The sequence below is a fragment of the Tamandua tetradactyla genome, chromosome 21 (genome assembly GCF_023851605.1).
Source record: "Tamandua tetradactyla isolate mTamTet1 chromosome 21, mTamTet1.pri, whole genome shotgun sequence".
Lineage (NCBI taxonomy): Eukaryota > Metazoa > Chordata > Mammalia > Pilosa > Myrmecophagidae > Tamandua > Tamandua tetradactyla.
Genome location: NC_135347.1, coordinates 27,571,154 through 27,591,554, shown reverse-complemented (window position 1 = coordinate 27,591,554; position 20,401 = coordinate 27,571,154). Strand labels below are relative to the sequence as shown.

The 20,401-nt window shown below is 33.1% G+C and overlaps 1 protein-coding gene across 3 annotated transcripts in view; it reads left to right on the top strand.

Annotated features, from left to right (window-relative positions):
- PPIP5K2 (diphosphoinositol pentakisphosphate kinase 2) overlaps window positions 1-20,401 on the top strand; it is a 79,499-nt gene that overhangs the window by 20,163 nt on the left and 38,935 nt on the right. For all 3 annotated transcript variants that reach the window (XM_077139045.1, XM_077139046.1, XM_077139047.1), the window contains 7 exons: window positions 763-888; window positions 1,022-1,143; window positions 1,427-1,609; window positions 9,853-9,994; window positions 10,755-10,978; window positions 14,398-14,525; window positions 15,014-15,128. In XM_077139045.1, coding sequence (XP_076995160.1) covers window positions 763-888; window positions 1,022-1,143; window positions 1,427-1,609; window positions 9,853-9,994; window positions 10,755-10,978; window positions 14,398-14,525; window positions 15,014-15,128 — 1,040 coding nt within the window. The remainder of the gene's footprint in view (window positions 1-762; window positions 889-1,021; window positions 1,144-1,426; window positions 1,610-9,852; window positions 9,995-10,754; window positions 10,979-14,397; window positions 14,526-15,013; window positions 15,129-20,401) is intronic.

The following is a 20,401-nucleotide window of genomic DNA, read 5'->3' as shown; positions in this document are numbered from 1 at the left end:
GGGGATAGGGTGCTTTTCTATCAGTTTTAAAATAATTAAGTTCTTTTAATGCCTATTTCAGTAACCCAACTCGGATCTTAAGGATGTGATAAAGGGCAGATCAAAATTAAGTACAGGAACTTACTCACTTAGGTTATCTTTCCTGTGTCTGAAAATATTCTGGTCCGGGACCTACAGTGATTTTATAATTCTCAATTTTGAAAAGCTGCTCTTGACTACATTTTATTTTATCTCTGAAAAAAACATATTAGGCTCTCTTATACTACATCTTCTGAAACTTTATATCACTCATTCCCAGTTATAAAAATGCATGTATTTCTTCACTTCAGTTAACATTACCTTTTATGTGACAGCCCTTGATATAAAAAAAAAGGTAGCATATTACTTTCCTTTATGTGGAAGGCCCTTGATATAACAACAAATAATATCTGGATCCTACCATCATCTAACACTAGTAAATTAAATGTACGGGCCACTATGAGAACAGGGAAGGGTGACACAATGCATTCCTTCAGAAAATTGAGAAAGAGCCTCCTGAAGTCTGAAAGAGAGTTCAAAATTTTATTAGGATTTTAACAGGTAGAGAAGGGATATTCCTGATACAAGCAACAGTGTACAAATATAGGTACATTTAGAGAACCAAATAATTTACGTTAGAGCCATATTTCCCTGCAGAAGAGAGCACAGAGAAATTAATCTTGAAGCATGTCTATTAAAAAAAACAATTTTGAAATTTATTTTATCCATTCACATGTATCTCAGACAGCCGAAGAGAAGAACCCTCCTTACTTTTGGTTCTAAAATGGGGAGGAGAACTAACCCCTGCAGGCAGGGTCCAGGCTGAAGAACTTGGAAGAGCTTTCAGGTGTATGTATCCTGGAGGTCAAGGTAAAACTTATAGTTTATTTTGGTTAAATTAATATGTTGTTTTTAAATTCTTATTTATTTTGGCATGTTTTAAACATACAGAAATACAGTGAGATAAAAATATAGCTTAAGTGATTTGAGGATTTGTTTTCAGGAGATTATGCAGGATTTCCTGGTTGTGGTTTACTTAGATTACATAGTACCTACCGACATGACCTCAAAATATATGCCTCTGATGAGGGACGAGTCCAGATGACTGCAGCTGCTTTTGCAAAGGTATAAATTTTTTTCTTTTTTTTTTAGAGTTGCTAGAATTTTCATTTATGGTTATATTTTAAAAGAGTTTTACTAAGGCAATATTTTAAAAATCCAAATTTGGAATTTTGAATTTAGTACTCAAATGGCAATCATAAACTATATTGTTAATAAAATGTATTTATTGTAAATATTTAGCCTATACCTTAGGAAAATAAGCATGCAACAAAATAATGATAATGCTTTCTATCATTTTCAATATTAATTTTGTTTAAATCTGTGTTGGCTCTATTTAATTTTTTAGGGACTCTTAGCTTTAGAAGGAGAGCTTACACCCATTCTGGTTCAGATGGTAAAAAGTGCCAATATGAATGGTCTTTTGGATAGTGATAGTGACTCTTTGAGCAGTTGTCAGCAACGTGTGAAAGCAAGACTTCATGAAATACTTCAGAAAGATAGAGATTTTACTACAGAAGATTATGAAAAGGTGGGTTTTAGCAAATTTTTACCTTGTAAAATATTACTTGTACAAAAAAATGTATAAAATATAAATGTAGAGCTTATTCGTACTATAAACATTCATATACTCACCACTCATTGTAACGGTCCTGTTGATACTTTTGTGCTTCTACCAAACTGCAAACCCTTCCCTTTATCCTAGAAATAACTGCTATCCTAATTTTTTATGTTGCTGTTTTTTGATGGTCATATAATATCCAGTATACAAATTTGAATATTATGCATCCCTAAATATAAATAGTTTAGTTTTTGGCTGTTTTTTAAACTTCATGTATTAAAATAATACAGTATGTTTTCTTTTATGTCTGTTTCTTTTGCTCAATATTATGTTTATGAAATTCATCCATATTGTTACGTACTGCCATGGTTCATTAATTTTCATTGCTGTGTGACATTCTATTTCACAGGTTGGCAAAATTTTTTCTGTAAGAGACTAGAAAATAAATATATTAGGCCCTGTAGGCCACATATGGTCTCTATTGTATGTTTTTTTTTTTTTGTAATACCCTTTAAAAATATAAAAACCATGTGTACTTAATGGGCTATGCTGCAAGTGATTTTAGGCCACAGATTTTAGGCCTGGTGGCTGTGTTTGCTGATCCTTGTTCTGTTTTAAGAATATTCTACAATTTATATATGCTTTCTACTGTTGTTACCAATTTTGGTCTGCTGTGTTTAATGCTTCTCTGAATAACCTTGAATGCCTCCTTGTGAGTATGAGCATGCATTTCTGTAGTGTATATTCTAGAAGTGGAATTTTGATTCACAATATGCTTAAGTTCAATATTAGTAGATAATATCATACTGTTTTCCAAAGTAATTGAATCAGTTTTTGCTCCCACTGGAAGTCCATGTGAGTTCTTACTGCTGTACAAAGTCTCTCCACTCTTGGTATTTTCAGACTGTTCAGTTTTGGCCATTCTAATGGATGTATAGTGGTATCTCGTGAATTTATTGAACATTTAGATATCCTCTTTAGGGAGGCATCTCTTCAAGTCTCTTGTCCATTTTTTCTACTAGTTTGTGTTTTTCTTGTTGTTTGGTTGAGGTTCCTTATTCTGGATATGAGTTCTTTATTATATGTGCTCTGAGGACTATTGCCCACTCTGAGGCTTAATGGTATCTTTTGATAAGCGGAAGTTCTTACTTTTCACAAAGTCCAAGTTCAGTTTTTTTCCTTAATGGTCAGTGCATTTTTATGTCCCATTTTAAAATATATTTTCTAACCAAAGGATATAAAATATTCTCCTATATTATTTCTAAAAGCTTTATTGTTTCAACTTTCACATTTATTTGCAATCCAACTAGAATTGATTTTTATGAGTACCCTGAGGTAAGGGTATCAAAATTGATTTTTCCCCCAATTATATGCATATCCAATTGTCTCAACACCACATACCAAGACTGTCCTTTCCCCACTACTCTGCAATTCCACTTTTATCACATATACATGGTCTGTTTCTGGATACCATATTCTGTTTGTTGTTCAATTTGTTGATCCTTGTATCATGAAGAGATCCCCCAACTCCTACATTGTTCCTTCTTTAAGTGTCTCTTGGCTTTTCTTTGTATTTCCATATACATTTAAAATTAACTGGGCAGGCAACAGTGGCTCAGTAGCAGAGTTCTCGCCTGCTGTGCCAGAGACCTGGATTCGATTCCCAGTGCCTACCCATGCAAAAAAAAAAATTAACTGGTCAAAAATTCTGTTGGGTTTTTTATTTTGATTGCAATAAATCTGTAGATGAGTTTGTGAGAATTTTCATCTTTTTGTCTAATCTTCTCAATCTGTGGACATGATGTAGCTCATCGTTCATTTATCTGTCAGTAATGCTTTTAATTGTCTTTATTGAGATCTTGCACATCTTTGTTAAACATAGGCTGAAGCAATTGATATTTTCAATGCAACTGTAAATTCTGTCTTTTTTTAAAAAAAATTCTCTTCTTCTTACTGCTATTTCAAAAAGTAAAAAGTAAAATGTTGACTTTGTTTATCAACCTTGTTGAACTCATTCTAATTTATCTGTAGATTTCTTTTTGAATATTTTAAAAGCAAATAGTCATATTCAGTTTTTTTTCTTTTCTAGTGTTTTTTTTTTTTTGTTATTATTATTTTTCTTACCTTACTTCAATAGCTTGGATCTTCAAAAGAATATTAAATAAATGTGGCAGTTTTCTTGTCCTGTTCTCAAAGGGAAAGTTTTTAACACTTCACTGTTGAGTATAATATTATATTGTCTTTGAGATTGTTTTTAATAGATGCTCTTCTTCAAAATAAGGAAATTACATTTTATTCCTATTTTGCTGAAAAATTTTTATCATGAAGTTAGTGAATTTTTTATGTCATTGTTCTATGTAATATATGATTTTTGAATGTGAAACAAACCCTAGTTCCTAGAATAAACTCAACTCCTTTTATATATCACTTATTTTATATATCACTATTTTGCATTTCCTAGTACTTTTGGGTGAGTTTTGTTTCTATGTTCATGAGTCACATTGGCTTTTACTTTTCTATTCTGTAATCTTTGCCTACTTCTGGTGTGAGGATTATGCTAGTGTTAAAATTATTTGGAAGTGTTTCCTATCTTTTGGGAAAAGTTTGCATACAAATAGTTCAGTAAATGTTAGATAAAAGTTACTGGTAAACCCATGTGGTTTTACCATTTTCTTTTGGGGAACTTCATAGTTATAGATTCCCAAATAGTTTATTGGTTTTCAGTTTTATATGCCTTCTTGTGTCAGAATTTGCATTTTTCTTGAAATTTATATCCTCTTAAGAGCTTTGCTACATCACAGAATCTGTAGGGATGTCCCTTTTGTTTTATAACATTATGCTTTCTTTCTTTTGTTTTTTTAAGAAATGTTTTTATTTTGAAATGTAGCATATATATAAAGAAAAGAAAGAAAAAGCAATGATGTTCAAAGTATACTTCAACAAGTAGTTACAGAATAGATTTCAGAGTTTATTATGGTTACCGTTCCACTATTTCAGATTTTTCCTTCTAGATCTCCAAAACACTAGATGCTAGAGGGAATTATAATATAGTGATTTAGCAGTCATACCCATTTGTTAAATCTTATCTTTTTGTTTGTTAAATCCTTATAACTCCTCTTTCTCCTTTGATCCTTCTCTCAATCTATAGGGAACTTTAGGCAATGCTTGTTCTGATTTTTTCATGTTGAGAAGGGGTGTCCACCCTAAAGGATAGGGAGCTGTAATTAATTGATAATCTTAGAGAGTCTGGTCCCTATGGGTTTCAGGATTTATCTGGCCTAGGAACCCTCTGGAAATTATAGGTTCAAGGAAAACAAACAGTACATGAAACTTTTATAGAGTCTGTGTCAAGTCCTAGGTGTTCTTAAGAGTTAATAGGAGTGATGTTAATTGGGGTTTAGCAAATCACAGCATTTAGCACTACTTAACTGAAGCTTGCATAAGAGTAGCTTCCGGTATAGCCTCTTGACTCTATTTGATATCTTAGCCAGTGGTGCCTTATTTTATTACACTTCTTATCCCCTTTTTGGTCAGGAAGGCATTGTCGATCCCACCATGTCAGGGCCAGACTTATCTCTGGGAGTCATACCTCACTTTGTCAGGGGGACATTCACCCTGAATGTCATGTCCCACATAATGGGTAGGGTAATGATTCTCCTTGCAGATCTGGGCATAAAGAGAGAGAAACCACATCTGAGAAGCAAAAGAGGTTTCCTGAAAGCAACTCTTAGGCCTTGTTATGGGTGGTCATTGCTTCTTCACTATAGAAATATTTCCTAAGGGCAAGCCTCAAAATTAAGGCCTTGGCCTATTTTTTTTGGGGCAGTCCCCAATGGTTGAGAGGATACCTGGGGTTTCCCAGATGGAAGAGTTTAATAGTTCCATATATACATGTTTTTTGCCTTGGACCCTCAAGGGACTCTACCAGTACTTTTAATAGTCCTTTTTGTTTCATTTTGTTTTATGAATAAAAGAATGTACTTTCTTTTATTCTTGCTCAGTCTCACCAGAGATCTATAAGTTTTATTAGTTCTTTCAAAGAACCAACTTTTAGATATGTTGGTTCTCTGAATTATGTACTGTTTTCCATTTAATTTATTATTTAATTTTATTTCTCCTACCTATTAAGTTTATTTTGCTCTGTTTTCTAAATATTGAAATCTAATAACTCTAGATGTATGCTTATTAACTCACGTAATGTTCATTCTTTCCTAAAATATGCATTCCAGGCCATAGATTTTCCTCTTTGCCCTATTTTGACTATATTCATACATTTTGTGATCTATTATCTACCTTATACGGTTTGGAACATGTTCTAATTACCTTTGTGATTTCTTTGTAGATTTGTGGGCTATGCAGATGTGTATTTTTAAAATTTCCAAATCCATGACATTTTAAAGTTATACTTTTCTTATTTCTAGCATTATTTCATTGTGGTGAAAATAAAAGTTCTCACCAATTTTTTTTATCTGTTTCTGTCTCTTCCTATTTTATGTTAAAATTCCCTAAATGTTGGAGGAGTTATCCTATCCTTGTAGTTCTCTTGATTCGTGATTTACATATTTTGATGCCAAGTTATTATTAGATGCATACAAATATAGAATTGGTAGATTTCAAACTGCGCTTTTTACCTTATATGAATATAGCTACACCAGCTTATATTTCTTTTATTTGCTGTGTGCATAGTATAACTTTATCTTTTTATTTTCAAGCTTTCTGAAATTTTATATTTTTAGGTATATTTCTAGAAAATTGCAAATGCTTGTTTTTAAAAACATTACTATGGCAGTCTTTAGGGCATTTATTTTAGTTGCATTACAAATTGCTAATTTAGATTTAAATCTGTCATTTTTAAGTACCTTATATATTTACACTGCCTTTTTTTTTTTTCTTTACAGCCTTGCTTTTTTGGAAACTATATTTGATTTTACTGTTTGTTTTGTGGCTAGCCCTGAGATAGCAAAAGGCATCCATGACTTTTGAAAATCGAATATGTGCATCATGTTTTTGCCTAATTTTCCTAGATAATGAAAGGACTCTAGAAGAGTACTTTTCAAACTTTGATTTATGAAAAATCACCTGATGTCTTGTTAAAATGCAGATTCTGACCCACTAAGTCTGGGGTGAGGCCTGGAGTTCTTCATTTCTAACAAACATCTAGTTCTAGCCAATGCTGCTCTTCCTTAGATTATGTATTTAACAGCAAGACCTAAAAATTTTGTAACATTTGCATACCTTGCAAATTATATACTACTCATATTGTATACTTGAATTCTACTTATTTAAAAGCTAAAAATTCCAGTATTATTATTCTTTTATGCAAGCACTATTCACTTAGGTATATAAATTAGTAAATTTACTCTTTCAATTACTTATTCTCTCTTGAATTTCAATGCTTCCATCTAGAATCATTTTATTTCTGCCGAAAGAACAATGTAGTATTTCTTTTACTCTTAGTCTACCTGTGGTTTGTCTGCAAGTGCCTTTATTTGCATTTTATTCTTGTAGAATATTTTGATTGGATGTAGAATTCTAGGGTGGCACTTATTTTATTTCATTCCTTTGAAGATATTGTTTCATTATCTTCTGACCTATGCTGTCTCCTTTGAAAAGTCTTTGTCGTCTTGGTACTCCTTTGAAGAAAACAAAATTTTTTTCAAACTCCTTCAGCTACTGTTAACATTTTATTTTTGTCATTAGTTTCAGGAATTTTTCTATTGTGTGCCTAAGAATGGATTACTTTTTATTTATCCTGCTATTGTTAGGATTCTTGGATCTGTGGCTTAATACCTTCCATCAATTTTGTAGCTTTCTCTTGGCCTTATCCTTTCTTTCGATTTTTCTACCCTTTTGGTCTCTATGTTTTAGTCTAGATATTATCTTCCACCTATCCTTTAGCTCACTAAATCTATCTTTGGCTATATCTAATCTGCTTTAAATTAAGCCACTGTATTTTTCAATACTAGAATTTTTAGTTCCTTCTTTTATAAAAATCTTTTGTCATTTTAAAAATAATTGCAGTTCTTTGCAGATTTTAAATGTATTTTTCTTCTTGAACTTAATAAACCTCCTTATTTTTGAGTGTTTTCAATGTGATTAATATCTAGAGTTTCTTTGGTTCTAAGTGTTTGTTGTCTTTTCTGCTGAATGGCAATTATTCCGTCTTATTTTCTTGACTGCCAGAATATCTTTCATTGTAGCTGGACAGTTTATTTGTAGAAATAATTTGAGTTTAAACTGATGTTTTTCTTCCAGTAAGGATGTTTGTTTCTGCTCTGGGCCTATGGACATAGCAATCTGATATTACCTTAATCCAGTTTCAGAAACAAATTTTTTGAAACAATCCATTTGAATCTGGTTTGCAGATTGTTAGTATGTTGGTTTACTTCTGATTCACCCTCACTTTGTTGAACCGTAAGTGCCGAGGGTTTACTAGAGCTCCTTATTTGGTGAACTCTGAACTCTACTTTTGTCCACTTAGCCCAGCAAAGCTAATAAAGTTCTACACAGCATCTCAACTGTCTCTTTGGGATCAACAAATATCACCAGTGCAAAAACAGCCTCAAATACTAGGCTTACTCTCTGGATCACTGACCTATAAATTTTGGCTCCATAGTCCTTTACTACCTTGTTAATTCTCAGATGCCTTAAAGCAGAAATGTAATTCTTTGTCCAGGATATTTACTTGCCTTTAGCGGTAAAATTGATCCAAACAATCTTACCTAGTTCATCATAGCCAGAAGTAGAATTCCACTTTCCCTTTTTTATGTTGGTAGAAACTTATTTGGTGGGTGAATTAGTTTGTTAAGCTGCCAGAATGCAATATACCAGAAATGGAACGTCTTTTAAAAAGGGAATTTAGTAAGTTATAAATTTACAGTTCTAAGGCTGTGAAAATGTGTAAATTAAGGCACCAACAAGAGATTACTGTCAGTCAAGAAGACTGGTGCCATCCGAAACACCTCTGTCAGCTGGAAGACATGTGGCTGGCATCTGCTGGTCCCTTGCTCTTGAGCTCTGTTGCTTTCAGTCTTTGTTTCCTGTGGGTTCTTCACTTGGCTTCTGTTGGCCTTCACTTAGTTCCTCCAGGACACAACTCTGGGTTCTGGCTTGCTTAATATCTCACAGGAAGGCACATTGTAACATCTGCTGGGCTCTGCCCATGTCTAGGCATCTGCTGTCTCTTTTGGCACTCCAAATAACTCCAAACATTTGTGTCTCTGTCAGCTTTTAAGCAGCTGTTTCCCAAGTATCTGCATCCAAGGTTTCTCCAAAATGTTTCTCCTTTTAAAGGACTCTAGTAAATTAGTTCAAGATCCACCTTGAATGGGTGGAGTCACATCTCCATCTAATTAAAAGGTCATACCCACAATTGGGCCTGCCACATCTCTGTGGAGATAATCTAATCAAAAGTTTCCATCCTATGATTTTGAATCAGAATTAAAAGAAAAGGCTGCCCCAGGACACTGGATCAGGATTAAGACATGGCTTTTCTGGGGTACATAATATTTTCAAACTGGCACTGTGGGTTTGACTACTTACCCAGTTAAGTGTTCAAACTGGAACCTGGAACTTATTTTTTTCTTAGTCCATGTCCAAGTTCACTGATGACCTTTGTTGACTTGGATTAAAAAAAATAAAATTCTATGCTTATCATAGAGGCAGAATAGTATAGTGGTTGAGAGCATCAGCTCTGTAGTCATACTACCTAAGTTTGATTCCCATTCTTTCACATTCTAATTTTGATCTTGAGCAAGTTGCTTTATCTCCATTAAGTAACCGCATCTCGAAAAAGTTGATAATAATAGTCTTAGAGTTATTACTTGTAAATATGTGTGAAATGGTTAGAACCATGTTATATTTGCACATATTAAATGAGTCAACAAATTAACATCATATTTCATTCTAAGTGTAGCACGTCTACTAAATGTCTCTAGGGATAATCTATTTATAGCTAAGGTTTAGTATTATTTTTTTGTTGCTTTTCTATTGTTTTCTTTTGCTTTTCATTTATTGATTTAGCATTATTTTAACATGACATTTGGAGGTTTTTACTTCCTACTTGATCTTATTGCTATATTTTGGGGATCATCTATCATTTGTCATAGGAATTATTCCCCAGTTATTAGAGATTTTGGTTAGTAGTATATTATTCTCTTGGACAATTAACTAGGCATTATCATATATAAAATATGTACTTTTCTCATTTACAGCTTACTCCATCTGGAAGCATTTCTCTTATCAAATCAATGCATTTAATTAAAAATCCTGTGAAGACTTGTGACAAAGTTTATTCCTTGATTCAAAGTTTAACTTCTCAAATCAGACATCGAATGGAAGATCCGAAGTCATCAGGTAAATATTTTGTCTTTCTTAGAGCATAAAAGAAATAAAAGTTACTATTAAATAAGATGCACCAATCTTATTTTATGAAATAAAGCCTCTCTATTGAGGACTAGGTATAATATGGGTTAATATGTATCCATCAAAAAAACAAATAACTAAGTCATAGTTGCTTTTACCCATAACAGCATGAAAGAAACAATAAAATCTTCTCATTTGAACATCTAATTATATAGCATTGCCATATAGTTAAACAGCAAATAAGCAGCACAGTAAGAAGGAGCAAGCAACAAGAAGATGGTCTGCTCTCTGGTTCTGAGAGTCAGTTAATAACGATCAGCTTTGGCATCTTGGGTTTCTTACCAGTAAAAGTGTATCATTTGAAATGTTTAATTTCTAAGGTTCCTTTCAGCTTAAGATAGTTGGTCTATTCTGTTAGTTATGTGAATCTAATGAAAATGACAGAATTTTAAGATTCAGAATTGAAAATATATTAGCTTGAAAACTTTGTTACAGTGTTGTTATTTTTCTTATAATTAAAGGCTATAATAAATGGAAAGAACTTTTATAAACCCAATTCTTAACCAAAGTGTTTATACCTTTTTCCAAGTTTATAAAAATATGTGTTTGGTAACAGTGTATGCATACATTAACCCTTTCTAATTTACAATTTTACCTTTGATGTTTTAAAAAGTTTTTAATCAACACTTTAATAAATATGCATTAATCAGATTTTTCAGTTGAATATACTAACAATGTTATGTTGTTTTAGATATTCAGCTTTACCATAGTGAGACATTAGAGCTTATGCTACGTAGATGGTCCAAGTTGGAAAAGGACTTTAAAACAAAGAATGGAAGATATGACATTAGTAAAATCCCTGACATATATGACTGTATAAAATATGATGTCCAGCATAATGGTTCCTTGAAATTAGAAAACACAATGGAATTATATAGGCTTTCAAAAGCATTAGCAGATATTGTTATCCCTCAGGTAAGTAATTCTTAAGAATCACTTTTCATATATTTTGTTTTATAAATGGATACTTTTTTTTGTTTATCAGTGAATAAAAGGTAGTTGGTTTTCATGCCGTGTAAAACCAATAATTTCTTTTAAAGAGGATAGTATGTATTCTTAAATATATATATTTTTAATTTTTATTGGTTATATTAAATAGCAAAAAGTTACTTTTTTACAAATGGTTTGATAGCAGGGATTTATTTTTTCTAATTAAAGAGTTGGTACCCTGAAAGAATAATATACTAGCAAACAAAACAACTGAAAACAATATAGAATACATCACTTGTTGTGGGGGGATGCAAGTGTAGTTCAGTGGCAAAATTCTCACCTGCCATGCAGGAGACCCAGGTGTGATTCCTGGCCCATGCTCTTCCCAAAAGCAAAAACAAACAAACAACAACAACAAAATTCGACAAATGATACTGCAATAACAGGATACTCACATGGGAAAAGGATTAAATGTGACCCTGCCATACAACTTAAAAAAAAAAAACCTATTGGACACCAGTAAGGCTCTATGTTAATAAAATGTGGTGAGGCAAGGAATAAAGATTATTGTGGCCCTATATAAAAACTTTTGCAAGCCTTTCTACTTTATATGAAAGTATTTTAAAAATGATGTTTAGGGGTCAAGATATAAGTAGTTATTCTTTTGAAAGGCACAGCCCTTTTATTATTGGAAAATAAAGGTGTAATGAGAATTAACTTAAAATGCAGTTAAGCAGAGAATCAGATTGATAATAAAGAGACACGAAACAAAACATTCTGGTGTCAGGGATGTGTTGAAAGAAAAACTTCCAGATGCCATTCTTTCAACTTCATTAGTAAAAGATTATTTGAATATTGTAAAAGGGGGATTGAAGTGGATCAGGCATTCTAATTGTGAACTATAGTTAAAAAGCAAGTAAAAATGAAATACATAAAGAGGCAAATGATTATGAACAAAAGTAGCCTCATTTATAAGTACCCACACATAAAAATGGTTAAAATAATGCCAGTGTTCCTTTCTTAAAATTCACAGACTTTGATAAACTGGGACTTCAGACAATGAACAACCATCCTGTAGGTTTTTGTGTACATGTTGGAGATTAGCTTATTCATTAACAGGCAAGAGCAACTGTGTATCTGTTTTGTCAGATATGAAATATAGAGGGTGGTGCAACAGTGGCTCAGTGGGAGAATTCTCACCTGCCATGCCACAGCTCTGGATTCGATTCCCAGAGCCTGCCAATGCCAAAAAAAAAAAAAATATATATATATATATATACACACACACACACACACACTTTAGTTTTATAAATTTTTTATAAATATATTTTTATTTTATGTATACATAAAATGTATATTTATAACAGGTATTTTAAGATTAAAATCAAAGTGAAAACATAAACTCATCTTTAGCTGCATGATATTGATCATTAAGCTATCATCAATTTGATTATAACTTAGTGAAATTATTGAATCAGTATCCATCTTTGTTATGAAATTCAAGATAAAGAATTCAGTCAAATTTTTCCTATTAAAAATTATGAGAAGGGTGGTTATTGTTAATTTAAGGAAACAAATTGAGTTTCATTTAAAAGCATAAATGAGACTGATTTTTAATTAACTTTGCTTTGATATTATAATGGCTGAATTTATGCCTAAATATTTCATTAACTTCTGATATTTGGCAGTTCAGATTCTTTTTCATTTTTTTTCCACTTTCTTTACACATACACCTTTGTATACCCTCAAAACTATTCTGTAGCTCCAGAAAGTTTTTCAGTTTTATTCAGACCATCAATGTCTCACACCTTGCTAATAATAAATTTTGTTTCCCCTGGTGATTTTTTTAATCCCAACATTTTCCTTCTGTTTACATATACATCTACAATGACATGTATGTATTCCTTTTATACACCTAATTCACCTATACACCTAATCTGTTGGTGAGATTATGAACCATCTTGCTCTAACTGGGAAAGTAAGCTTTAGTTGAAGTTAAATAGCCCTGAGAAGTTACATTTTCATGGATTTTCCATCTATATTCAATCAGAATTTTATTAGGTAGTTTTGCTATCTATTGGCCATACTAATACTTTTGCCATCTGAATCTTTATAGAGATGCCTGTTATCAAGAAGTAGCCTTTAAATTCAGGCAGCCAAAAGTGAACTTGGAGAGGGAATAGTTTCTTCTCTCCCATCCTCCCTCTCTTCCCCTACTTTTTGTCTTCACCTTCTCTTGCAGTCTCACACACATCATAGATTTTTCTTTTCTCATACTGTGTTCTTTTTTAGAACCTAAATTTTTACAATTATTTTGTTTTCTTGACCCTTCACATTGGAATAATTATTAGAAATTTTATTTATTCAGTGATTATACATATCATTGAACTTGATAATTTCATAACATCTGCTCCAGTTTACTAAAGCTGCCAGAATGCAATATACCACAAATGGGTTGGCTTTTGACATTGGGAATGTATTAGTTTACAGTTACAGTTCTAAAGCCATGAAAATGTCCAAATTAAGGCATCAAGAGGAAGATACTTTCTCTGAAGAAAGGCTGCTGGCATCAGGGTTCCTCTGTTACATGGAAGGCACGTGTCCAGCATCTGCTTTGCTCCCATGTCTTGCTGCTTTTAGCTTCTGGTTCCAATGGCCTTGTGTCTGAGCTTATGGGGTTTTATGTCTTAGCATCTCTGGGTATTTATTCTTAGTCTCCCTGTTTATGTTTTTTATCCTCTCATAAATGACTCCAGTAAAGGGTTATGACTCACCTTGAATGGACAGGTCACGTCTCAATTGATACAGCCTAATCAAAATGTCCAGCCCACAATAGGTCTGCACCCATAAGAATGGATTAAAAGAACATGGCCTTTTCTGGGGTACAGAACAGCCCCAAACTACCACAGCATTATTGCTCACCACTAGTTATATCTTTCAAAATATTAGCCAAAGCCTTTTGAAGCCACTGTAATCTTTGATGTTCAGATAGACAACAATTTAATGGTTTTAATTTAAATTTCTTCTTTTATCTTATGTTCTGTGCTTTATTGTTGGTAGCCTGTAGTGCGTCTTTTAGTTTAATTTAGTTTAGGTTTTTTTTGGGGGGGACCTTTAAAACTTTCTGATTGAGTTGAACTAATATCCACAAAAATTGTATTTAACCTCCCTTCTTCAGAAATTACTTTTTCAGTTAAAATATCAATTCCTTCAGTTATACTGAATAATTTGGGGAATAATGTATTTGCAGTTGCAGAACTACAAACTAGGAATTGTCTAATGTTCAAAAAAGGCTTAATAAATATTTCTAACTATAATTGTCTAATTCAGTTATGTACTTGTTAGCTATCTGTCATTTTATAGTGTCATTTATGTTCTTTTACTAATATGTATTTTCTGCTCAGGAATATGGTATAACTAAAGCTGAAAAACTGGATATTGCCAAAGGATACTGTACACCTCTAGTTAGAAAAATTCGCTCAGACCTTCAGAGGACACAAGATGATGACACCGTAAATAAACTCCATCCTGTGTACGAAACTGTACTGTTATTTAAATCTATAGACATCTATTTTTGTATACTTCAAATCTAAATTACTTTTTAATATTTCTATTCAGAAGTCAGAAATGTATTATTTTGGCATGCTTGGGAAATATAGAATGCCTCATAATTGTTAGTTAACTTCCAACTAAGGTTCTTTTTGGTTCTAAATTGGAGAAATACTGAGGTGAAAGGGGCAAAAAGAATTATGTGCCATCAGCTGTACTCTATTCAGCAGCATAAACATCTGTGAGTTTCCTTAGGGCTATAATTAGTTCTTTGACTAATTTCAGAATTCCCAGTTCGTTCTTTTTTTAGCTTCATGTTAGAAATACCTACTAAGGTAATTCCTTTTGTGATTGAAAGAGTGATAGATTTACCTACTATGATCTTTTACTTCCAGTAGGAATAAATTCCATTTTACAACATAATTTTAATACTAAATAAGTTTTGACTATTTGGTTATGTTTTAACTTTAGGTATTCCAGAGGTGTTCTTTCTCCTGAACGTCATGTCCGTACCAGATTGTATTTCACCAGTGAAAGTCATGTACATTCTTTGCTGTCTATTCTTCGCTATGGTGCCTTATGCGATGTAAGTAGAATAAGTTATTTCAATCTTACTGAAAAATATAAGCCCTGGAACATGTAATGAAATCACTAATCCTGATATCATTACCATGAAATGATTCATAACTAAGTTTTACCATTTAACAAAACACATTGTTGGATGTTGTTGATAAAGATCTGTTTTCTTACGTTCAGGAAAGATCCACTTAAGCAAATAATAATGTAAAGTATTTTAGGTGCTATTGCAGGCTGATTGTAGTGAGATTTAAAAAAAAATGCTGATGAATTTTGAGTTATTTAGGTAAAAGAATTGAGAATTTGGTATTTACTTGAGCATTGTGCCTGTGATCTACAGTTGTATAATGATTCACACCAAAACTTATTAGCTTAAAACGATTACACCTTTATATTTTTATCTCTTATAGTTCAGAAGGTTGTCTTGGATCAGTTAGTCATTTTCATTTAGAGTCTCTTATGAGATTACAGTCAGATAGTAGCTGGGGATCAAATCATTGCAGAGTTTTCTTCTTGCCTGGTGCTTGATTTTATCTGTCAGCTGGGGCCTCAACTGGGGTTGCTAACTCGAACGTTTACATGTGGCCTCTGCATGTGATTTGCTTCCTCACGAGATGGCAGCTGAATTCCAAGAATGAGCTTCCTAAGAGACTTCGTGCAGTTATATGATATTATTGTGACCTAGCTTCTTAAATCACATAACATCATTTCTACCAGGTTCTGTTGGTTGAGGCAATAACAAAGGTCCAGCCATTTTCAAAGGGAGAGGCCTGCACCACTAGATTGATGGAGTGTCAGTGTGGCACTGTAAGAAGAGTATGTGACATTGGATACACCATGGTAGCTATCTTTGAAAAATAGTCTATCACAGTATGCCCTTTGGCCACAACAATTCATATTTCTCCCACATGCAATATTTAATAAGTACCTTCTCCAATGCCTGCCCCCCTGCAACCCCCCCAATCCTATTATAGTATGCAATGTGAAGTCTAGGAGCTCATAATCTGAATCATCTGAATCAGGTTCAGATGTGGAAGAGGCTCCTTGGGTAACAGCTCCTGAAGTGCTGTGTGGGGCACTCAAACTGTAGTTCTCAAGTTCACTAAGTTTCGATCTAAAGACCTATGAACTAAAGGAACCAGTTTTCTTCCCCTCAGACACCAAACATAAAATTCTGGACAGGTTTTAGATAACCAGTTCTAAAGAGGAGAAACAAGTTACATAGCAGCCACTGCCACTGGTCAGTAGCAATTCTGAAGTCTACCCAGGTACATGTTGCTGGTTCCTTACCTAGGAATCCTTCCTTCTGCCAGAAAATTGTTTACAATTTTTTTTTTTTTTTGGTATACTGTATGGTGGGATCACATTTCATTATTTTTCCATGTGAGTATCCCGTATTGCATTACCATGTGTTGAATTTTTTTTGTTGGTTGTGAAGTACATGGACCAGGAATCGAACCCAGGTCTCCCACATGGCAGGTGAGAATCCTACCACTGAACTATCTTTGCACCCTCTGCAATGGATTTTGACTTCATACCGTAGGCCCTTGGTTGCTTTCTCTGAGTCCTCATTGTTCCTTAAAAAGTAGCCCATGTTTGCAGCTGAATACTTTTTTCAGTCTGCTTGCTATCCAGACAAGTTTTAGGATCCAGAGTTCTGTTAATTTTCAGTCAAAGATGGTGTAGTTTTTTTGTTTCTTTTTTTTTTTTTTAATCTTTTTATTGTAAATAACAAAGAAATATATAAACATTCTTGGCATGGTTACAGTTAGTGGCTCACAATATCATCACCTAGTTTTGTATTCATCACCATGATCATTTTTTTGAACATTTGCATCTCTCCAGCAAAAGAAAGAAAAAACAAAAAGCTCATACATGCCATACCCCTTACCCCTCCCTCTCATTGACCACTAATATTTGTCTACTCAATTTATTTTAACCTTTGGTGTATATATATATATTTTTAAAAAGCTTGTGGGACGATATACTCTTAATATTCCAAGAATCTCAGTTGTTTAACAGTGAGCATCTGTGAAACATACTCATAATAGCACTGAAAGTCTTTTCTGTCTTTGAAATGGTCTGCAGGACACCTTCTTAAATTTTTCTGAGGTCTTAACAGAGGGTTTATGTTCACATCAGTGGTCTAAACATGAAGAAATTAAGTCATGTGTCCTGACAGAACCCTATATTTGCTCTCTGCCTAAAAGCCACTATTATTTTTTCTTTTTATTGAGATATATTGTATATTCACATATCATATAATCATCCAAAGTATACAATCAGTGATTTACAGTATCATCATCTAGCTGTGCGTTCATCTTCATAATCTATTTTTGAACATTTTCATTGCTCCAAAAAACCTTTATTTAAAAAAAAAAAATAAAAATAAAGGTAAAAAAGAACACCATACTGCCAATCCCCCCCCATTGTTTTTTTTTTCTCTTAACTTATCTGTTCATACACTGGATAAAGGGAGTGTAAGTCTCAAGGCTTTCACAATCAATCACATAGACACACCTTAAAAGCTCTATAGTTATCTTCAAGAATCAAGGCTATTGGGTTATAGCTCAACAGTTTCAGGTATTTCCTTCCAGCTACTTTAGTACACCAAACTGAAAAGGGATATGTATATATTGCATAAGAATAACCTCCAGAATGACCTCTAGATTCTATCAGTATCAGATATGGGTATCTCTCAGCCACTGATACTTTATTTCATTTCATTTCTTCTTTTTGTCAAGAAGCCTTTCTCACTTACACATTGTCAGGACCAGGCTCATCCCTGGGAGTCATGTCCCATGTATGGGAGAGGTTACTTGGTTCTCCTGCAGAGTTATAGAAGCCACTGTGTAATTATAGCATTCTTTGCTCTCTGGAGAGGTAGGAAATGAGAATTGTATTTTTGAACCTGACATGACTCCTTTATAATTAACATATTGTCCTTTAGCTTGTCTCTCTTCACCTATCTTTTATCCAAGGCAATGAGAAGCCCACAGTACTTTTAAGTATTCTTTCTGGAAGTCTTTGTGGCTAGCTCTTTGAGTTTATTAGGTACTTTTTCGATATTTTCCACTTGTCTACAGGGTACAGTATTTTTACACTTTTTGCCATTTCATAGCAAGGGTTCTTTTTCCTCTAGCTTCTAAAAACTTTTTTCTTTTCTATTACCCCTCACCAACAACCTCCTCAAGGCTGATTAGGATTTCACTAACACTATTCTTTTGAGGCCCTTTGGGTTTTTAGCAGCATACTCCTTGACACCCTTCTAGTGCTGCAGATGTGGAGGGTGAGGAAGAAAAAAAAATGTTCCCATATTTCTAACTTGAGTAATTTGGTAAATAATCAGACCATTCACTGAGACAAGTAACACTTAGGGAAGAACAGGTATTCAAAGGGAAGTAACGAATTTAGCTTTAGACAGGTTGAGTGTGAGGGGCCTAAAGGACAGTCAAGTAGAGATGTCTAAAACATTATTTCATATATGAGGATAAAGATTTGAGCTAGAGATATAGAGTTAGGAAATGAACATATAAATGATACCTGAGGCATTGGCAGTTGATGAGTTTGTATTTGAAAAGATGATAAAACTGACATTTGAGGACTTGACAAAGAAAGTAATATGTGCAAAAAGAATGAGAAAAAAAAAGAGAGAAAAAAAGAATGAGAAAGTTTACTTTTATTTTTCATTTAAAAATTGCTAAAATTTAGTCTATACCCACCAAGTAACTAATCCCCTTACTCCCTCCCCCTTTTCCCCATTCTAATCGACATTCTGTCTATGCTAGTTTGATACTTAAAGATATTTAATATAAGTGAAATCATACAGTATTTGTCCTTTGTGCCTTGCTTATTTCACTCACCTTAATGTTTTTAAGGTTTATCCAAGTTGCAACATGTCTTTAAACTTCCTTCCTTCATATAGCTAGACAATATTCCATTGTATGTATGTACTATATATTCTTTACACATTCATAAGTTGACAGGTATGGGTTCTTTCTGTCTTTTCACTATTGTGAATAATGCTGCTGTAAATATTAGTATACAAATATCTGTTTCAGTCCCTGTTGTCAATATCTTTGGGTATATATCTAGCAGTAGAATTGCCAAGTCATATAGTAATTCTATATTTAACTTTTTGAGGAACCTCCATATACCATTTAATAGTGGCTGCATCATTTTATATTCCCACCAACAGTGCACAAGTGTCCAGTTTATTTGAAATATTTGATTATTAATACATATTACTTAATATATTTATTTGGAATAAGTTCCAATGCTCATTTTCCTTTTTTAATATAATAACCATTCTTGTGGGTATAAAGTGGCTTCTCATTGTATTTTGATTTACATTTCCCTAATGGTTAATAATGTTGAGCATCTTTTCATATGTTTATAGGTCATTTATATAAACTATTTGAAAAAATACCTGTGTAAGTCCTGGTCCATTTTTTAACTGGGTTGTTTGCCTTTTACTGTTGAGTTATAAGAGTTCTTTATGCATTTTGAATATCAAGCCCTTATCAGATATATGATTTGCAGTTACCTCCATTTTTAGGTTATCTTTTCACTTTCTTGATGATGTCCTTTGATGCACAAAAATTTTTAAATTTTGAGAAGTCAAATTTATCAAATTTATTTCTTTTGTTGCTTGTGCTTTTGGTGTCATAGGTAAGAATCCATATTTGGGTCATGGAGATGTGCCGCTATGTTATCTTCTAAGAGTTTTATGGCTTTAGAACTTAATATTTAGGTCTTTGATCTGTTTTGAGTTTACTTTTGTATATAGTCTGAGGTATAGGTGCATCTTAATTATTTCACGTTTGGGTATCTGTTTTCCCAGCAAAATTTGTTGAAGAGACTATACTTTGCCCATTGCATATATTTGGCACCTTTGTTGAAAATAATTGGCTATAGATGTATGAGGCTATTTCTGGACTTTCAGTTCTATTCCATTGGTTTTTATGTCTATTCTTATGCCATTATCACACTGTTTTAATTATTGTGGCTTTGTAGGAAGTTTTGAAACCAAGGAGTGTGGGTCCTCCAACTTTGTCTTCTTTTTCAAAATTGTTTTAAGCTGTTCAGGGCCCCTTGCAATTCCACTTGAATTTAAGGATCTATTTTTCCATTTTTGAAAAAAAGGCTGCTGAAATTTTTATAGAAATCACATTGAAAATGTAGATTACTTTGGGTAGTATTGCCATCTTAATGTTAACTCCTCCAATCCATGAACATGGACATCTTGTTATTTATTTCGTTCTTCCTTAATTTTTCTCTGTG